The 20,098-nt window shown below is 45.7% G+C and overlaps 1 protein-coding gene across 4 annotated transcripts in view; it reads right to left on the bottom strand.

Annotated features, from left to right (window-relative positions):
- Positions 1–7,367: 7,367 nt before the first annotated feature.
- The window catches only part of GATA5 (GATA binding protein 5), a 54,892-nt gene continuing 42,161 nt past the window's right edge, over positions 7,368–20,098 (bottom strand). For 2 of the 4 annotated variants that reach the window (XM_053251032.1, XM_053251031.1), the window contains exons 4-8: positions 18,231–18,299; positions 15,427–15,552; positions 13,688–13,775; positions 11,631–11,755; positions 7,368–8,111 (exon numbers count right to left, since the gene is read on the bottom strand). In XM_053251032.1, the coding sequence (XP_053107007.1) occupies positions 7,956–8,111; positions 11,631–11,755; positions 13,688–13,775; positions 15,427–15,552; positions 18,231–18,299 (564 nt within the window). In that variant the 3' untranslated portion in view covers positions 7,368–7,955. Of the gene's footprint in view, positions 8,112–9,335; positions 9,502–11,630; positions 11,756–13,687; positions 13,776–15,426; positions 15,553–18,230; positions 18,300–20,098 lie in introns of all 4 variants that reach the window. The other 2 variants (XR_008307394.1, XM_053251033.1) reach the window with 2 other exon arrangements.

Below are 20,098 nucleotides of genomic sequence, written 5' to 3'. Positions count from 1 at the left end.
ACCCAGCAAGTCTCATGGCTGAATGGGGATTTGAACTCGGGTCTCCCCGGTCCTAGTCCAGCACTCTAACCACTACACCTGCAGGCTACAATGCTATTGGCTGGTGTGGGCTGTCCTTCCAGGGTTGGAGGAAACCCATGCAGCCAGTCCCACCCACTGTGGCTGGCTCCCAGACTGGGATTGTGATCTTCTGGGAGCATGGGAGGTGGGGTGGGGGAGGCAAACTGTGAGTCCATTGGACTCACAGTTTGCTGTTATGTGAGAAGGGGCCCACAACTGTTGGGGCTGCCTTTGAAGTCCACAGCTGCACTGAGGTGGACCATAATGGTCTGCATGTCATGTCAGCCCTTGTGGCAAAAAAGCAGGAGAAACAAGTCCAGGATAGGAATAAGCCTCAGAGAGGAGACAGGTATACAGCATCCCTTTAACCTCCTCTAACATCCACCGCTTCTAGTACAGAAGTGCCTTGGGATGGTTTTTAATGAAAGGCGGTATATAAATTTAACAAAAAATAAATACAGCAGCAGTTGGTCCTACCCTGATCCTTGGTCCGTCCTGCAATGCAGATTCATTGCTCCACCACAGCCCAAAGCACTGGTTTGGACAGAGCAATGGCACTGCCCAAAGCAATGCCTAGACACCATCCATCACCAAGCATGCCCCCAGATGCCACCACCCACGCCTCCGATGCCAGCCATGCTCCTCAAGCTGAGCCAAGCATCAGGGTGGGGTCAGCCCTCCTCCTCCCCCACCTGACACCAGCATGTCTTTTGCACTGCCCCTTCCTCAGCTTCTCCTGACTTGCAGTGTGGGGCAGTGCACCGTGGGGGCAGTGAGAAGCTGGGGAGTGCTGGCATACAATGACACCCGTGAGCAATGCAACCCGCTGCCCCAGGGCGCAGATGCCGCCTAAGGCTCTTGTCTAACCCTGCCTCATGGACGAACTGCCCTGCTCCTGCCGCAGCCACCAGCGCAGCTTTTGGGGGCCAATCTGAACTTTGCAGGCTTTGCAAGGAGCACCTCTCCTTACACTCAGTAATGCTTGCAAGACGTCCGCGGAGAGGAGAAGAGGCCACTGACAACCTTCCATCCTCCATCCTCCTCCTCCTCCCCCCCTCCTCTGGTGTTACTTTCAAAGCTTGTAAAGGTCAGTTTGGAAAGGAGGCTGGCCAACTCCAGGGTTACAGGGCAAGGCAGCATTTGGCACCTTGCCTGAGGCCCCCACCACCATGCCTTGGGCGGCCTGCCCGCCTGCCCACCCTCACTCAGCATCAGTCATGAGCTACCTCGTGCCGCTCGCTAAATGGCACCTTCACGTCACACGCTCTACAATATTCTGTGTGACACCTGCACCTGCTGGGTAAAGTGCAGCTTGGGTCTTAATTTAACCCTGCCTCGATGACTGTTATCAAACCCCACCCACTTCCCGGCTTCATTCAGCCCATGGCTTGTATATGGCTTCCCATAGTGGACTTCAACCCTGCCAGCATGACTCATGGCTTCATAATTCACAAAAGGCATCAGTCTCCTTTCCATAACCCCCTCCACTACCGTGGGACATTTTGCGCATCCTCCATTACAAAAGACATGGCATCATATTTCTCTTTGACAAGGGAAACAACTAGTGCAGGAAGCTCGGTACCAGTTTGTTTCCATATTAATAGGCGATTGCTAGACAACTTCCGGCTTATAAATAGCTAGTGCTATATTGGAGCAAAGTGACCGGACAATTTGTCAAGATGAATTTATGGCAGTCCACCTCTCTCTCTCTCTCTCTCTCTCTCTCTCTCTCCTTTTTAAAAAAGAGGGTTTCAACAATAGTTAACAGTAAACTACGGTGTCTGCATGAACATTGCTGTCAGCCTCTTTTTAATGACCTTGGAAACCCTTGCTGTTTACAGCAGCTGGTGTGGAAAGGAAGTAAAGGTCCATTTATAGTAATACATTTATCCTATGTTTGTGGAAAGCACAGGAGTTTCCATCCTTGGGTTCCCAGATTTTGTTGGACTACAATTCCCATCATCCCCAGCCACAATGCCTTTTGTGGCTGTACATGGTGGGAGTTTTAGCCCGAAAACATCTGGAAACCCCTGAACTAGCAGATTTTAAATTTGCTAGAATTCAGGGAGATAATTTCAGACTGAAGGAATAGGCAAGGCTGAATCAGCAAGCTTTAGACACCTGCCCTTGAATGCATAGATATTAAACTGCAAAATAATACTAATTACAGTAGGTTTGGATGTTATCTACTGTGAGTGGACTTTTTCTTCAGAATGGGACTTTACTGCCTACCCCTTCCTACTGTACCCCAAAAGCCATTCCTGAAAGTTGGGGGACCACTCAGAATGCTGTGGGGGCTGCAACAGGGAAGGGAAATATGGAGAAACCATCACCTCCCTTGAATGAGTTGGAAGTGCTTTCATTCATGCAAGGGCACTGTGGGATCCAAAGCAAGTGTATTTTAAGCACATTTGTTGCCATTTTTTAAAACCTTATGATCACCATAAATATTGCTGCTTCTGGGGAATAATTTGTACTCTGAAGTGCAGAAGGTAATATGACAAGAATCCAAATTTTGTGCACAGAATCAAGTTGTCTCTACCCATCCAGCAGAATGAGATGGCAAAATGTGAGATGGTAGAATGGACCGACTGTATCACTTTCGGCCATGGTCTGGGGGCCATGCTCCTTTATTCCCTAAAGATTCCCTATCTTTCAAAAAACCCCAACAAACAAACAAAAAAACAGCACACCAGAAAGAAAAGTTCTAGACCAGCTGCTCAGAGACGTGCGTTTTGGGCGGTATAAAAATATGTCAAATAAATTTGCCTACTCACTCTGCTGCTTTTCTATTTGCCGGGAGTTTTATTGGGCTAGTCACCTACCTGTATATTGAGCAGCAGCAATCTAGGAAGGTGCTGGAGACAGATGCTCACTTCAGTGACAATGGCAAAGGCATCATCTTATATTGCGTGGGAGGAAGACAATGGGAAACCACTTCTGTATTCTACTAAGAAAACCACATAGCTCTGTGGTCGCCAGGAGCTGACACCAACTCAACGGCACAATCTTTAGTTTATTGGGCCTAGCAAATACAGCTAGGTACACTCCTTAGGTATATTAGAATGGACTGTACTATTTTGGACTTTAGGTGGGGGAATGCCACGTGCATGTATTCCACATGCAAAAACCCAAAACCAAACAAACCAAAAAGAGAGATTCTAGCCTCACATGCTCCAGCTATGGCAGTTTTCTACTGGGAGAGAAGATTTAAAGGTGGGGAAGAGATAGGGGAGCATTCCAAAACAACACCCCCCATCTGCAGTGGTACAGCCCATTCTACCATCTTAGGTCTCTGCTATCTCATTACACCTACATTTGACTGAATAGGTTAGCCAGGTCTTAAGTTACATTGAATATATTTTTTTATGACTGTTTGCTTAATCACATCTGAATGCAAAGGGTTAGGGTGCATGGGCAGAGAGCAGAAATACATGCGTACTATTACTAACACTTCTCTTACAGAGGTTTATATTTAATTCCTCATTATTTTGATTTATTTTCATTGAAAATAACTACCACGGACAGTCTATTATATTGCTCACCATAGATTTTTAAAAAATGATTTCTTTCCACACCATTTTTAAAAACCATTATGTTTATCAACTCTAGATTGACTGTACATTTTCAACACAAAGAAAGGTAAATACAACTTTTCTTCAAAATTAGAATTTTATTGAAAACTGAAACAACAGCAAAAAATATTAAAAATGGCCACCAAACAAAAATGAGGATTATTAATAGTGGGCAACATTAGGTAGAGACACAGAAGACTTTGGTTCAAATGTTCAACTTGGCCATTAAATTCTGAAAAACCACCTCAAAAACATGTTGATCATATAGAGTTAAGGATCATAAAGCTTTTGTACACTGAAGGTGCTACTTTGGGATTTTTCATGGTTTCTATAATAGCATTGTTCAGAATACCGTCATTCAAACATTTGTAATAATATTCATTTCATCCACAAAGGAGGATGAACAAAATAACTGTCTCTGAACAAAATAACTGTCTCTTGTGTTCTGTGTTAGCAAATGTTCCCCGTGAAATGAGGAGCACCTTTTGCAGACACAGATCTGTGCACACAAATATGAGCCTCTTTATTGCACTGGAACTGTTGAACCACAGCACTCATTTATAGAAAGTTCTCCATTGTCACCTGTAAGGTGCTCCTCCACCAACAGGGCTTACCCATAGAGCTATGACTAGAGAGACACACAGAGCTGAACCTTCCAGTACAAATGGAAACCCATCACTGGCCACTGTTTTCTACGGCTTCAGCATATGTATACTCTGTCCCTTGGCATCTCTATGGTGAAAACCATATCTACTTTGCATTAATTGAAAAATCAAGTTTTTGTGCAGAGTGCTTTGCAGAGGAGAGCTAATCTTGTGGTAGCAAGCATGACTTGTCCCCTTAGCTAAGCAGGGTCTGCCCTGGTTGCATAGAATGGGAGATCAGTGTGAGCACTATAAGTGTGAGCCCTTAGGGGATGGAGCCGCTTTGGGAAGAACAGATGGTTTCAAGTTCCCTCCCTGCCAGTATCTCCAAGATAGGGCTGAGAGAGATTCCTGCCTGCAACCTTGGAGAAGCCGCTGCCAGTCTGTGAAGACAATATTGAGCTAGATAGACCAATGGTCTGACTCAGTATATGGCAGCTTCCTATGTTCCTATGCCTGCAAGGACTGAGATGGTGCATGAGCATCAAGTCTGTCTTGCTTGGAGGTTTGCCTGGAGTCAGGGCATAGCTATAGATGAACAAGGGAGGACAAATGCCCATGGGTTCTTGTGGGAAGGGGTCCCACCAGCTGGGTGACAGCTCACCCTTCACGGTTGATGTTATATCAATATATGCGTTGATTTTAGTAGGTATATGTTAAAAATGGTTTCTGAGCCAGGGGGGAGAGAGAGAGAGAGTTGTATTCTAACAATACTTTATGTTTTGTTAATTAGACGTTTGTCCCAGTAGGGATCTTGTGGAGTGTATGGTGGGCGGAGTCAAAAAGCAAGAGAGAGGAAGAGGGAGGTGCCTGCATGAGTGGGGCGTGTGTGCTATTGTTTGCATAGAAGCCAGAGAAAGGTCATGCCTTCAGTGTTTTGTTTTACAATGCCCTTACAGTCCTTCTGCAGCAAAGACATGGGCAGGAGGGAGAATGCAACCGCAGGAGCCCATCTTTGCTTCTTGTCCCAGGGCCCACTCCAACCTTGCTGTGCCCCTGCCTGGAGTCATTTCCCTGCCCTGAATAGCTGCATCACATGACCTGAGATGTGCATTCTTGAAGCCCCATGCCAAGCCATTGCCTTGGGTGGAGAGGGCCAGCTGGAGCCCCCAAAGCAGTTTGTCTGGCCTCTGCTTGCCCAGCCCAAGACGGCTTTCCAATGGCAACATGTTTTAAAGGCAGCAGCAACTTTCTTCCGGGTTCTGTATTTAGTATGTAACAACATACACTGTGGTGGCAAGAGGGGCCTTAGAAGGTCTACACCGGCGATACCACCGGCACCTGGAAGACGTGGGGAGCAGCAGTGCCCTGCCTGGCATCCTGCATGGTGGAGGGTTAGGTCCCTGCTTATGCGCGGCAGCATTTGCGCATTGGCTGGTGCATATGTGCAGAGGCCCGGTGAGTACTGTCGGCAGAGCCGCCACCGTGCAGGATGCCAGACAGGGTGCCGTTGCTCCCCACTTCTTCCCGGTGCTGGTGGTATTGCTGGTAACGACTTTTAAAGGTACCTCCCACCACCCCCACCTCCCCGTGCTGCTCTCACCGGCTGCCACTGGGATGTAAACACACACACTCACTGCATTACTGTGCAGGAGCCAGGAAGTGAGTCTATTGTCAAGGTGGAAGGCAGAGTTGGTCCTCGGCCCCTAACACAGGTCCCAAGTGCAGAGCTTTAGGGGCGAATAGCAACCGCTTCCTTTTATGGAAGCAAAGGGCTGCACTTGTGGGTGGGGCCCCATCACTGCCTCCTGCTCCTGGTAACTTATCCAGCTCATTCCTATCCACACAATCCTGTCCAACCCTGTGGTCTGCATCACCCCATCCTGAGCTTGTGTTTCTTGGTCAGGCACAGGCGGCCAGTTCACTTTATCGTCAACACTCATACCAGTATACAGTACGGGTGTGCAAACAGATTCAAAACTGAACCGGTTCAATGTCAAACTGGTTTGGTTCGAAGGTTTGGGGTCGAGTCTACCCCCCCACCCCCCGGTTTGGCTAGACCTCAAACTGAAATCCCACCACCCCTGTTTGGGAGTTTGACAAACAATTTTTTTTAAAAAAAAATTATTATTATTTTAATTAAACTTACCCCCTCCGGAGGCTTCTCCAAGGTGTGTGTGTGTGTGTGTGTGTGTGTGTCCATGAAGGTTCCCTCTCCCTCCGCTGGCCTCCTGGGTCGTTAAAACTTGCCCAGTTTGGGCATCTTCGGCCCTTTCCAGGTCTATTCCCTGGCTTGGTGGCCATTTTGGAGGCGGCCATGCCTGCGCCATGCCTGCAAATTGTGCATGGCCGGGTCATGCCCCTGCTACCTTGGAGCAGCCCCTGGAGGGGGTGAGTTTAATAATAAATATTATAATAATTCTTTTTTAAAAAATTGATCAGCGAATCCCCTCCCCGGACTGGACTGGTTGGGGGTGGGGGGTTCAAAGGGGGCCAAAACCAAACTGGCCTGGTTTGGTTCAAGTTTGGTTCGAACTCAAACCAACCAAACTGGGCCAGCTGGTTTTGTGCACATCCCTAGTGTACAGTGCACAGAGTTACACAGATCTGTAGGCACAGACATTCTCATGTTATTCTGAACACAGGTACAGAAGTGCACTTCCTATCTGTACCATGGATTTGAAGGGGCTGTATCCAGATTCACTTTTAAAATCTACACAGGTATAGTCATTCACACAAACGCATGTACAAGTGTACAGACATCTTGTACAGCATAGTGTCTGAACTGGGCTAGAGTGTGTGACAGAATGCTGGAGGTGGGCAACAAGACTGTCAGAAGGTGGGGGCGGGGACTAGTAGGGCAGCTACCCAGGACCCGGGACTTATGGCCCCCTCCCCTGTGCTGCAGCAAAGCAACAAAGGCTTTTCTAGATCCAGCAGTGCCGGAAAAATATCAATTCCTCATGGGGAACCCTGCAAACAATTTTTGCCCTGAGCCTCACCCATGCTAGAGACAGCTCTGATTGGCCATGTAATATGCATATGGGAACAAGAGACCTTTTTCCCCAGCAGAGCAGAGGAGAGCAAGAAAAAGTTTTCATGTGTGACTTATTTAATGGTGATAAATTAGACACTCCATAAGCTAACACACTATTAGGAGGATTGTTTTTAATATAAAGCAGCAAATGTTTTTTTTAAACAGGAAGGCTTGCCACCACCAATAAACATTAGGAAGGCAACACTGTTTACATTTTAATAAAATTAAGTTACTTGGTGCCACATTCTATCATAGTCTTTATTGGGAAGTGGAGTAAGATTGCACACAGGGGAGTCATACAAGGAAAAAAAATCATTGTGAATAAAACATAGATTCTGGGATTTATTTCTTTAGGATGGATTGCAGGGAAGAGAGACCTTCTCCCAAGAAAAGAGGTCCCTGTTTCTCTTGCTTTCGATTGGTGCAGATAAGAGTAAAAGCTTTGAGAGAACCAAGTACCAGAAGAGCTGGATACACCAAGAAGAATGTACGTTGCCATTCTCAGTTGACGTTCCAATGATGCACCCTCCATGGAAGAAGAAATCTGCCTTTACAAACATATAACTGTGTTGATTACAGGAAACCTTTCAGACCCAAAGTACTAAGGCAGGGAGTTCCTTTCGCCTGTTCTGTCCACTAACACCAGTGAAACCGAGTTTGTTCTGCTGAGTGTCCCGTTTCAAAATGGAAGACTGCTTTCTAGGCGAGTGCCAATGCACACCACGAGTCTTGACGAAGGGGAACATTCAGTCCTGACTGCTGGGGCATGGTGGTTGAAGAGAAGGTGTAATCCTCCGGTTCATACTTGAACTGGGTGTGTCCGTCAGCCAGTGCATCTTCAGATTGGCTTGGACCCTACAAGAAAGGACAGGGGAAAAACAATTATTATTAAAAGGTAACGTTTTCTGGGGCACTAATTATTCAGTTCATGCACATAGTAGCCATAGCTCTGCAACTATTTGGCTGATTGATTCAAAGCTTCCCAGAGAGAAGGCGACCTTGGACTAAATCCTGAGTGGTGCCCAGGACCTGGTGTGAGATGTCAGAGTTGCAGAACCATCAGGGAATAGTGACCACAGTGTGACCCAATTCAGCTAATATTTTAGCATTGCCAAGGAAGTCCAACTTGGATGCAATGGATTTCAGAAGAGGAAACTTATAAAAAATGAGGGGACTGGTAAAATGGAAGTTGAAAGGGAAAGTCAAGAGGGTCAAAGCACTCCAGAAAGCATAGAACGTATTTAAAACCACAATAATAGAAGCTCAGTTTGAATGTATACCAAGAAGGAGGAAGGGTACCACCAAGTTCAGGAAGACGCCAGAGTTGCTAAAAAGTAGAGTCAGGGAAGCTATAAAAGGGAAGAAGACTTCCTTCAAAAATGGAAGTCTTGCCGAAATGAAGAGAACAGTACGGAACATAAACTCTGGAAAAAGAAATGCAAGGATACAATAAAGGATGCAAAAGAGAGTTTGAAGAGCATATAGCTAGAAATGTCAAGGGGAATAACAAAAACTTCATTTAAAATATCAGAAGCAGAAAACCTGCCAGGGAGGCCTGTTGGCCCCTTAGATGATGAGGGCATGAAAGGTATTATTAAGGAGGATAAGGAGATTGCAGAGAAGAAGAATGAATTCTGTGCATCTGTCTTCATGGTGGAGAATACTGAACATATACCCACTCTGCAATTGAGCTTCGCAGGCTTGGAGGCTGAGGAACTGGGCCAATTTGAGGTGACAAGAGAGGATGTTCTAAACTGTCCTGAAAAACTAAACATTAACAAATTATCAGGGCCTGATAGCTTCACCCAAGAGTTCTGAAAGAACTCAAATGTGAAATTGCTGAGCAAAAACATATAACTTGTCGCTACAATCAGGCTTTGTACCAGGGGACTGGAAAGTAGCTAAAGTAACTTTGATTTTAATAAAGGGATCCAGGGGGGATCTGGGAAATTACAGGCTGGTTAGCTTAACTTCTGTGCTGGGTAAATTAAGGACAAAATTGTTAACCATATAGAAGAACAGGCCTTGCTGAAGGAGAACCAGCTTGGCTTCTGAAAGGGCAAATCTTGCCTCACTAACCTTTTGGAGTTCTTTGAGAGTGTCAACAGGTATGTGGATAAAGGTGATCCAGTTGACACAGTATACTTGGACTTCCAAAAATGTTTGACAAAGTTCCCCACCAAAGGCTCTTGAGTAAACTTAGCAGTCATGGGATAAGGGGACAGGTTCATGTGTGGATTGGTAACTGGTTGAAGGACAGGAAACAGAAGGTAGGGATAAATGGATAGTTATCACAATAGAGGGAAGTAAGAAGTGGGATCCCACAAGGATCTGTACTACCAGTGCTCTTTAACTTCTTCATTAATGATCTAGAAGTTGGGGGAAACAGTGAAGTGGCCAAATTTGTAGATGAGACTAAACTATATAGGGTAGTGAAGTCCACAACAGATTATGAGGAGCTCCAAAAGGATATCTCCAAACTGGGAGAGTGGGCAACAAAATGACAAAAGCAGTTCAATGTAAGCAAGTGTAAAAGTGATGCATATTGGGGCAAAACCCCACAACCACATATACATTGATGGGGTCTGAGCTATTAGTGACAGGAGAGAGTTTTTGGGGTCATGGTGGACAGCTCGTTGAAATTTCGACTCAGTGCACAGAAGCTGTGAAAAAGGCCAGTTCCATGCTAGGGATCATTAGGAAAGGGATTGAAAATAAAAATGCTAATATTGTAATGCCCTTATACAAATCTATGGTGTGGCCACATTTGGGTAGTGTGTACAGTTCTGGTCACCATATCTTAAGAAGGACATTGTAGAACTGGAAAAGGGGCAGAAGAGGGCAACCAAGATGATCAGGGGCCTGGAGCACCTTCCTTATGAGGTTAGGCTACAGCATCTGGGGCTCTTTACCTTGGAAAAGAGGCGACTAAGGGGAGACATGATAAAAGTGTATAAAATTATGCATGGAATAGAGAGAGTGGACACAGAGAAATTTTCCTCCCTCTCTCACAGCACAAGAACCAGGGCAGGGTCATCCCATGAAACTGAAAACCAGGAAATTTAGGACCAACAAGAGAAAGTACTTTTTCACACAGCGCATAATTGTTCTATGAAATTCTTTTCATGGGATGTGGTGATGGCCACTAGCTTGGATGGCTGCAAAAGGGGCGTAGACAAATTCATGGTGGATGGGTCTATCAATGGCTACTATTCTGGCTGTTATAGGCCACCTGCAGCTTCAGAGACAAGATGCCTCTTAATACCAGTTGTAGGGGAGCAACAGCAAGAGAAAGGGCATGCCCTCACTCTTGCCTGTGGGCTTCTCAGAGGCATCTGGTGGGCCACTGTATGGAACAGGATGCAGGACTAGATACGCCTTGGGCCTGATCCAGCAGGGCTGTTCTCATGTCACACATCCTTTAATCCTCATTGCTGACGCTCCTGTCCATGTGCACTCCGCGTTCTCTGTCTACTGTCCTCCCCCTAGTTTTCCTTCAATTCTTGACTTCTTTCCTTTCCTTAAGTCCTCTTTTTTCTTCCCTTCTTCCAACTCCATATGCCCCTTGGCCCACTGCAAAGATCATGCCAGTGCTGTCTCCTTTCACAGGCAACATAGTTTTGCTTACTCTTCCTTCCATAAAGTCCTCGTACCTGTCCTGTCTCTAGGACATAAATAACTGAGCCAATGGAAACTAGAAAATCTATCTGCCCTGGTCCTCTGTAAAATTAAACACCTCGGCCTATAATGACTGGAGGCCCTATTAGTATATTATAATATAAGGTGAAGACAGACATACGTTAAGCGATGCAGAATTAGAACACAGATTTTCTTCCCTGAAAACAAATGCCTTGGAATGTAATGAATATGGATCTAGGGTCAGTCCTTTCATGAGGTGAATGAGTGAATGAACAGTGAATTCACAATCACAATCATCTTTATTTGGTCCATTGACCAGTAAACAGTGAATTCATTAATGTAAGAGGATCTCTATGGTTTACATCGCCAGAGCCATTGAACAGGACCTCATGGGATAGGACCTTTTCCTATAGTGGCCCCCCATTTAGTGGAATTCCCTCCCAAGGGAGAGCCGTTAAATCCCTTCCACTACCTTCTTAAAAGGGCCAAAATATGCATTTTCTTTTTTTGTCTGGCCTTTGTGTTATGATATGTTTGTTATGAACTAGTAAGTATATGTAATCTGTAATCTAATTTAAAAGGTCTTTGATTTGATGGTGCTATGGTTTCAATTTGGCATCCAACATTGCCATTAATACATCGGGGACCTGGAGATTTAAAAGTAGGACAGAAATTAAATAAAATATGTCATACCTTATAGCACCAACACATTTAAGTGTTCTTGTTATACCTTACCTGGGAATCTGGCACTATAGATTGTCCTGGATATTGCGATGTCACTGTTGGTTCTGTTTTTAAAGTGATGGTGCTTTCAGAGTTCGTTATGGAGGATGGGGAATTGGTGGTTGAAGTTGTGGACCCTGAAAGATGAATGTTTAAAGAATTTAGACATTATTGAAAGCACAAAGCAGATCACAAAGCAGATCACATCACTACCCCTACCTTTGCAAAAAGCACCACTATGATTAATGACTTGAAGGCAGATTGCACTTGCCTCTCTTTATATAATATCTATTTCATTAAACTGCTAATATTCCCGATTCCACTCCACTGCCTTGTCCTTGCATACAACTCTTTCCCCTGGATTCTACACCAGTGGGCTGTTTTGCAAGACTGAATAGGAAGGGAAGATAAAACCATTTTTTGATGGCCTAGCAATCCGGTCATACTCCTGGTCAGCAGAGACAACCGGAAGTATAAAGCTGAGTCATCATGAAGTGGGGAGGATCTGTGTTGAGAGGGAATGAGTAGAGTAAGATCTAAGCTTCCATCAGAACTGGCTGAGTCAGTGACTTGGGCTGAAAGCTTCAGCTCAGATGGAGATTTTGGTATGCAGTTTATGGCTGACAAAACATTAGTGATTTTTTGTCTAAAATAGGCCACAATTCTTCCTTTTGTGGCAGCAAGATGGTAGCAAGTAGGTGTGAACTGAATCCAGCTTTCCTAGTAAGAGGCTACCAACTTGATCTAGGGTGATACAATCTTATTTGCCCTCAGAAATTATGTGCAAACCTTAAGCCCATTAGGGATGTGCACAAGCCTGTTCAGTGTTCTATTCTTAGAACAGATTCTGAGCTGCCGTGTTCGAACTGGTTCTAACGCATGGCGGGGGTTGCTTTAAGGATGGGGGAAGGTGCACTTACCCCCCTCCCAGCAGCACTTCCTCCTCTGGTGCTCTGTGGATAAATAGTCCGGCAGGAGAGCAGCGCACCTCCTTGTCACCCCGTTGTTTCCCTGACTGGAAGTAATCGGAAGTGCTGTGCACACGAGTGTGCGTCGCAGGTGTGCAGGTGCATGTTGCAGACATGCACGATGTGTGCCCGCCCACAACATGTGCACGCATTGCATTTCCAGTCACTTTGAGTCAGGGAAACAACAAGGCATCAAGGAGGTATCCTGCCACCCCACCGGATTATTTATCCACAGAGTACCGGAGGAGGAAGCGTGGTGGTGGTGGGCCGTAAGTGCACCCTCCCCTGTTCTTAAAGCCACTCAGCCCCACCGTTGGCTTGAAGGGAGAGGGTTCTGTGCACATCCCTAATGCCTACCCAGTGCCCAGGGGTGCAGTGACCAGTGAGTGGGGTGTGTGTGTGTGATTGTTCCAAGGCCCAAGGGTCTGCCCCTCCCCCAAGGCTCGCCTTTGTCTTGGGCACCCACTTGCCACCTCCTGCACCCAGCTGGTGAGCAAAGTGCTCACTTTGAGGCATGCCCCTCTCCTCTCATTTCACACTGGCTGGGGAGGGGTGGATTGCCTCTGACATCAGACCCAAGGGGGTGGGGCCAGTGCCGAGAACAGGGCTGTGACAGCCCTGGCAGAGTTCCCTTTCAGAGATTCCACCAATTGCTGAGAGGGGGAATGAAACTCTGCCAGGGTTGTCACAGCCCCATTCTCAGCACAGACCCCGCCCCCTTGCATCTGACATCAGATGCAAGGGGTGTGGCTTGGGGCACACACTTACTTTGCATGCACAAAGGAACACTCAGGGGGTGGCAGAACCACTGTTTGGACTTTGTCCCCTGGCCCCCTCCAAGCTCCCTACGTCCCTGCCAGTACCATTTTAGAAAGGAGCTTTCCCTGCCTAGGAAGGAGGCTAACCAGGTGCAGGAGGAGAGAAGAAGTGATGGCCAAGTAGAAAATGGGGATGAAAGACTAAGGCCTGTCCTGGGCTGTATACACGAAACTTGGCCTCAGTCGACTCTTTTGCCACCTTAGCTGGTGCTATAGTTGTATAAACACAGCAGCTCTTGGTTTCTGTAGAAAGGGGCACAAACATATAAATGAAAATTTATACCTGTCGAGGATTTGCCTTTGGTAATATTTTTTGGTTTCCTCTTTCTCGTCTGGATGCTTTCCTTTTTCATTGCCAGAGGTCTTGGTACCTTGACATCAAGAAGGATGAGAATTGTTGATACTAGTTTCATTTTGCATCTCTACAAGCACACACACACACACACACACACACACACACACACACACACACACAATGTTTTTCTTTCTTTTGATAGAAAGCATTTACGCAATATGCATGCTGGCCTTGTCCTTCACAAGGGGACATTTTTCTCTGCAGTCCTTCACTAGCAGATGCAGGAAGCACAGTGCCATGAATATTATCTGTGTGGTTGAATATTTCCTACTATGAGCACAAGTATTGCACATCAGAAGATTTTTGTTGTCGTTATCAACACTGGTTATTGTATTAGATAGATGACCTGCTGGAAGCAGTCAATATTCACTGTATCTGATGTCTTAGAATTTAGTGGCCAACATACTAACACAGCAGCACACCGAGTAGACAAGTCCACTCTGTGGAGAGCTCCAGGGTACCACAGAATTGGGCACACAGGGTAGGGTGGGGATAAATTTCACTGCTTTGCTTCCCCTGGAAATGCCCTGCTCCACCCAAAAGAGTGGAGAGTACTCAGAGAGTTGCACAGCCTTCAGGGACATATCATCAGATGGCACAGGCATTTCTGGGGGAAGCAAGCAGTGAAATTCACCGCTCTGCACACCTAATTCTGCACCGCTAAGACGGCTCTCCACAGCATGGACATGTTTTCCGGGTGTGCTGCTGCTGTTAGTTAGGATGTAAGCCAGTAAACAGTCTTATTTTTATTGTCAAAGTATGAGAGGTAGGGCCCCTTTCCGTATGGGCTTACAACTCAGGAACTGACTTGAGGGTGACTACAGAAGAATGGAGGCAAGGATAAGGAGGAAAACAATATGCAATTATTTGAGTGGCACATACTTAGTAGAGATGTGCACAGAACAATTTTTTCAATTTGTTTCATATTTGAATCAAATTCCAAAAATCTGTTTCGAATTTGAATCAAATTTGAATCTGGCCTGAAAATTCAATTTGAATCCAAATCGAATTTGAATAAATTTCAACCCTGTTTTGGCACCTTTTTAAAACTAGGGGGCCTGAATAGTTTTAAAGTGCCAAACAGCTCTCAAATCAAATTTGAATCAAATTTTGAAAATTCATTTTGAATAAAATCAAATTCCCCTTTCAATAGGTGATTCGATTCAAATTCGAATCACTCAAATCACCCAGATCAGAGTCAAATTGATTCAAATTCCAATAAGTTTGCACATCCCTAATACTTAGGCAGAGTTGCATCACGCATTGGCCATTTCCTGGCTGCAGTTTTCCCCATTTTTGCAAATGGGGGCAACTGTGAAAGCTCTGCTGGTACAAGCACTCATTCTTAACAGCACTGAGGCTGCCTGTACTGAGGCTCCAGCCAAACTGCTCCAAGCAGCAGCACGCCACCCAGCACTCCCTATGGCGGGGGATTGGCTCTGCCACTCACCTGGCTTCCGGTGGGGGATTGGCTCCACGGAAGCCGGTTGAGTGGTGGAGCCGATCCCCTGCTGCAGGGTCGGCAGCTTAAAGGTGCCTCTCGCCACCCTGCCAGCGGTTCCTGCGCCAGCTGCTACTGCTTGGGGCATATAACAGCGCTACATCTCCATAATGCTACCCATCACGTTAGCCAGTGTAGACAGTCATGCTTTGAGCCAGCATCTTACCCCATGGAGCTTCATATATAATCCACATGCATTACAGACTGGCTCCCCTTCTGCATTCCGTCTCCAGAGCGTGGTGTTGGTCGTGTGACAGTTAGTACAGCAGAGACCAGCACGTCTAGATGAAGACTAAAACATGAAAAAGAAAAAAGAAAAAATGCTAGGACATTGCCTGTTGTAAGAATATGAGAGCAGTATACCTGGACCCAACCAACGGTCCATCAGTTGCAACATCCTGCTTCCTAGAGTGGCTTCTAGGCAAGCCCACAAGCAGGGATTGGGCAGTGAGTCTCTCCCACGGATGCTTCCAGCAACAAGCATTCAGTCACTGGCATCCTGCTGCTGAACCTGCAGAGCAGACTCCATGTAACCATCATGATGAACAGCCATTGATAGACTTAACCAATGAATTTGTCTAATCTGCTTTTCAAGGTGTGTAAGCTAGTGGCCTCTCCACATCTTGTGGCAGTGAATTCCATAAGTTATGTGGGAAAGTACTTTCTTGTGCCTCTCCTGAATCTGCTGCCCAATTTCTTTGGGTGACCCTTTAGTCCCAGTATTCTGAAAGCGGGAGAAGAGCTCATAGTCACTTTCTCCAGACCATGCAAAACTGTATAAGCCTTTATGATGTTGGTTGCCTTTTTTTTCCTATAAGAAAAAAGGGTGGAGGGGAGAAAACTCATCTGGTAGGCTTGAAGTAGAAGATGATGAGATCTCAGAGTTAAGCCCATTTCTTGGAAAAGGAAAAAAAAATGTTGATTCATCGTAAAATATTACAAAATGCATTTTAAAGAAACAACATTCTGCTGAGATAATTTCCATTTGCAATTTTTGAAAACTGAACATGACAAATCTTTAATCCCTTCCACTGAAGTCAAATGGATTTTTGCCAGAAAAGATAATTTCAGAATATAGGTCAAAAAGAGCCACAGAATCTGAAAGCAAAAACTTAACATTAGAGAGCTGTAGAGAGGGCAAAATATCTCACTAAAAATAAGCTAGACACAATGTTTGATTACATTCCATTTCCAAAAACTGATAGAGGCAAATTAGTTTTTGGAATGGCTGAAGCTAATCAGGTTCCATCCATGATGGAGCTTTAGAATAATAAAACTAAACAACACTTAATTTGTTGCTGCTCCCATTTTATTTTATTAGTGCTGGGCTTACCAGACAGAGTTTTTCACAAACACAGCAGTAATAGCTTGCCTGGTGAATAACCCCAAATCCAATTAATATTTAGATTATAAATTCATTAAGTCCCACTGAAGGGAATGGACGAAAGCTGGATTTTGTACATCCATGGCTTTTCCTTAATAACTGCCCTTATACCAAGTGTCCTCAGATGTTGTTGAGCTACAACTCCCATCATGGCCATTGGCCATTGTGGAGGGGGATGATGGGAGCTGTAGTCCAACAACATTGGAGAACCCAAGGTTGGGAACCCTTGCCTTACAAATTGCCTGAGCTTTTGCAGTTTCCATCAGATGTTAACTCTGCCCAGGATGGTGTTTTCAACATGCACAAAGCAACACACTTTATTGGGTGTGTGTGGGGGGGCAAGTTGAGCAAATGTGGCTTGTTGGACTTAGATCTTTGACATTCATTAAATAATGCAATTGCACCCAAGGTTTCTTGTGCTTACATGTTACTGCTACTGTTTACCTAAGGCAGGGCTGCACAACATATGGCCTACAGACTGGCTCTGGCCCACAGACTCATTTTTGCTGGCCCACTGATGCTGCCACCCACCTCCTGGGCAGGCGGCAGGAGCAGTGGCAAAGCGGAGTGCTGCTGAGGGGGAACCACTTGCCCGCCCCCGTTCACCTTCTCCTGGCTTCTGAGGCCCTCTGCTCTTCTGTCCGGGCCGGGAGCTTCCAAGGAATGAGGACGCAGATGCACCCTGATAGAGACAAAGGGGTGTATGTGCACCCTCATTCCCAGGAGGCTCCCAGCCCCGATGGAGGCAGAGGGCCTGGGAACCCAGGGGGGCAGGCGACAGGAGCAATGCTGAGGCAGTATGTTACTTGCCTCTCCCTGCCACCTCCTGACCCCCTTTGCCCGAGGATAGAGGAAGGTGTCTCTGTCAGGCACACACGTGCCCTCATTCCCTGGAAATTCCCAGCCCCGATAGAATGTCAAAGGGGCTTAGGAGCCAGGGGACGATGAATGCAGCGGGGGGAGGCCCCCTTGAAGCAGTGTAGCACTTCCCGAGGGAAGCAGAGGCACTCGGGAGCTAGGGTGAGTGGCAGCAAGAGCAGAGGTGAGGTACCTAGCCCCCACTCCTGCCACCTGCTGCTTGCCAGGGCTCCCAGCCCCAGGGGTGGGGGGAAGCAGAGGGCTGAGTCCAAATTATTCACTTTAAATGTATTTAAAGTCATTGTTTTGAATTTCATTTTAATTTGATTTAATTCATTATTTTTTTTATTTTAAGTATCCATTGCACAATACTGGAAGCATAAAACCATGTCTCGGACATCTTGGTATCAGTCTATGTGGCATATTGCCATATCTGAAAAATTGACCCATATTATTCGTCTTCGAGCGGGTCAAGCTAATTTGGATGATTTTTTTAATGATATGGTCAGATTTTATTCTGTTCACAAATCAAGATCATTTTAGTCATTCTCCTCCATCTAATTATTTATATATCTGGAAGGATGGTTAATGAATGTCATGATGTATCAGTTTTACTATTCATGTTTATGTATTGTCTTATTAAATAAATTTTAAAAATTCAATTAATTATTAAAAAAATATTAAATTAATATTAACCAAGGCCCTAAATTTAGGGCCTAAAGATTTACCTCGGCCCCCACACACCAAACCACGGTTGGTTTCGGCCCACTGGGCCATTTGAGTTGTTCACCCGTGACCTAAGGGTGAAACCACATGTTACTTTTAAGCACCTGCTTTGCAGGCACAGATTTTTTACATTTTAAAAGATAGCAGCTGAACTCCAACATGCATCAAGCGAGACCCCCTCCCAGAAATCATGGTTCCCCTCCCTACTGTCTGATAGGTGCATAGGGGGAGCCATTTGCCAATGGAAAAAAACCAAAACATTTTTTCTCTGTTCTTTTCTAGGGGGGGAAAAGCTAGAAAAATACCCATTTGCCAAAGGAAAAAAGTTCCCACTGGCAGTAGTTTTCGCCCCTCTTGGCAAATAGCAGCTGAGGGGCGTGGACTCCGAGTCAGATTGAGATCATTGGGCAGTGTGTATGGAACCCTTCTGAAATGCTAAAAAAGGCTGAAATCCCAGCAAATCAACTCCAGGTGAGCTGGATTTAGTCTCCCCTGCTTCTCCTTGTCTGCCAACATTTATTGGCAAAATAAAAATGAAAAAGTAGCTTTAAGGAGGAGCATGCAGTTGTTGCCTTGCATATTTTTGATTGCACCTGTAATAAATGTTGTGTTTGTTTTTTTAATTTGCAAAGCTTTATTGATTTCATCATCCCAACAAACCTGTGCATGTCTAGGGCAGAGATGGGACTCTGTCTCGGGAGACTGCCCAGGCCTAGTCCAATGCTGTAGTCCATGGATCTCCTTGCTTTGAATGACTTTGTAAAGAATGATGAGATCCCTATTGAAAGGATCATGCACATGAAAGGGAGACTAGAAGTGTGAGCACTGTCAGATATCCCCCATAGGGGATGGAGCTGCTCTGGGAAGAGCAGAAGGTTCCAAGTTCCCTCCCTGGCAGCATCTCCAAGATAGGGCTGAGAGAGATTCCTGCCTGCAATCTTGGAGAAGCTGCTGCCAGTCTGGGAAGACAATACTGAGCTAGATAGACCATTGGTCTGACTCAGTATATGGTAGCTTCCTATGTTCCTATGTTGATTAAGCCCTGCTTCTCTTTCCTAAAGAGAAACTTCTCGTGATTGTATCCAGCAATCCCCACACAATGCTTATGTTGCTGGTCTTTACTGTAGGACAATCAGATAGTTAAATGTTTTGTTAACAGGAATGAAAATTCTCTTTATGTTTCAGTCCAACATACCAAGGAGAAGGTTGTCTTCTCCTCAGCATGCTAGGTGTGTGGAGTTTCTTTAAAAAATAGTGCAGAGAGTACTCGTTTGCAGGAGCATGGATTCTATTCATAGATACCCATCACCAGGAGCCTGGAATGGTGGGAGGAGAGCTGGTCTTGTGGTAGCAAGCATGAATTGTCCCCTTTGCTAAGCAGGGTCTTCCCTGGTTTGCATTTGAATGGGAGACTACATGAGAGCACTGCAAGATATTCCCATTGGGGGATGGGGCTTCTCTGAGAAGAACATCTACATGTTGGAATGCAGAAGTTTCCAAATTGCCTCCCTGGCATCTCCAGATAGGACTGAGAGAGACTCCTGCCTATTACCTTGGAGATGCCACAGTTAGTCTGTGTGTAGACAATAAGGACCAAGATGAACCAATGGCCTCACTCAGTATATGGCAGCTTCCTATGTTCCTGTGGTACAGTCCAGCAGCCGATGCATGATGCCAGCTGACTGCATGTTCCAACCAGGGGTGTAGCTATAATTGAGCAGATAAGGGTTTCTTAACCTTGGGCCCCCAGATGTTGTTGGCCTACTACTCCCATCATCCCCAGACATGGCCTTTGTGGCTGAGGATGATGGGAGTTGTAGGCCAACAACATCTGGGGGCCCAAGGTTAAGAAACCCTGGAGCAGATGGGT

Source organism: Hemicordylus capensis, chromosome 4, assembly GCF_027244095.1.
Source record: "Hemicordylus capensis ecotype Gifberg chromosome 4, rHemCap1.1.pri, whole genome shotgun sequence".
In the NCBI taxonomy this organism is placed as follows: Eukaryota; Metazoa; Chordata; class Lepidosauria; order Squamata; family Cordylidae; genus Hemicordylus; species Hemicordylus capensis.
The sequence above is the reverse complement of the archived record's forward strand: the minus strand, read 5'-3'. Positions and strand labels throughout refer to the sequence as shown.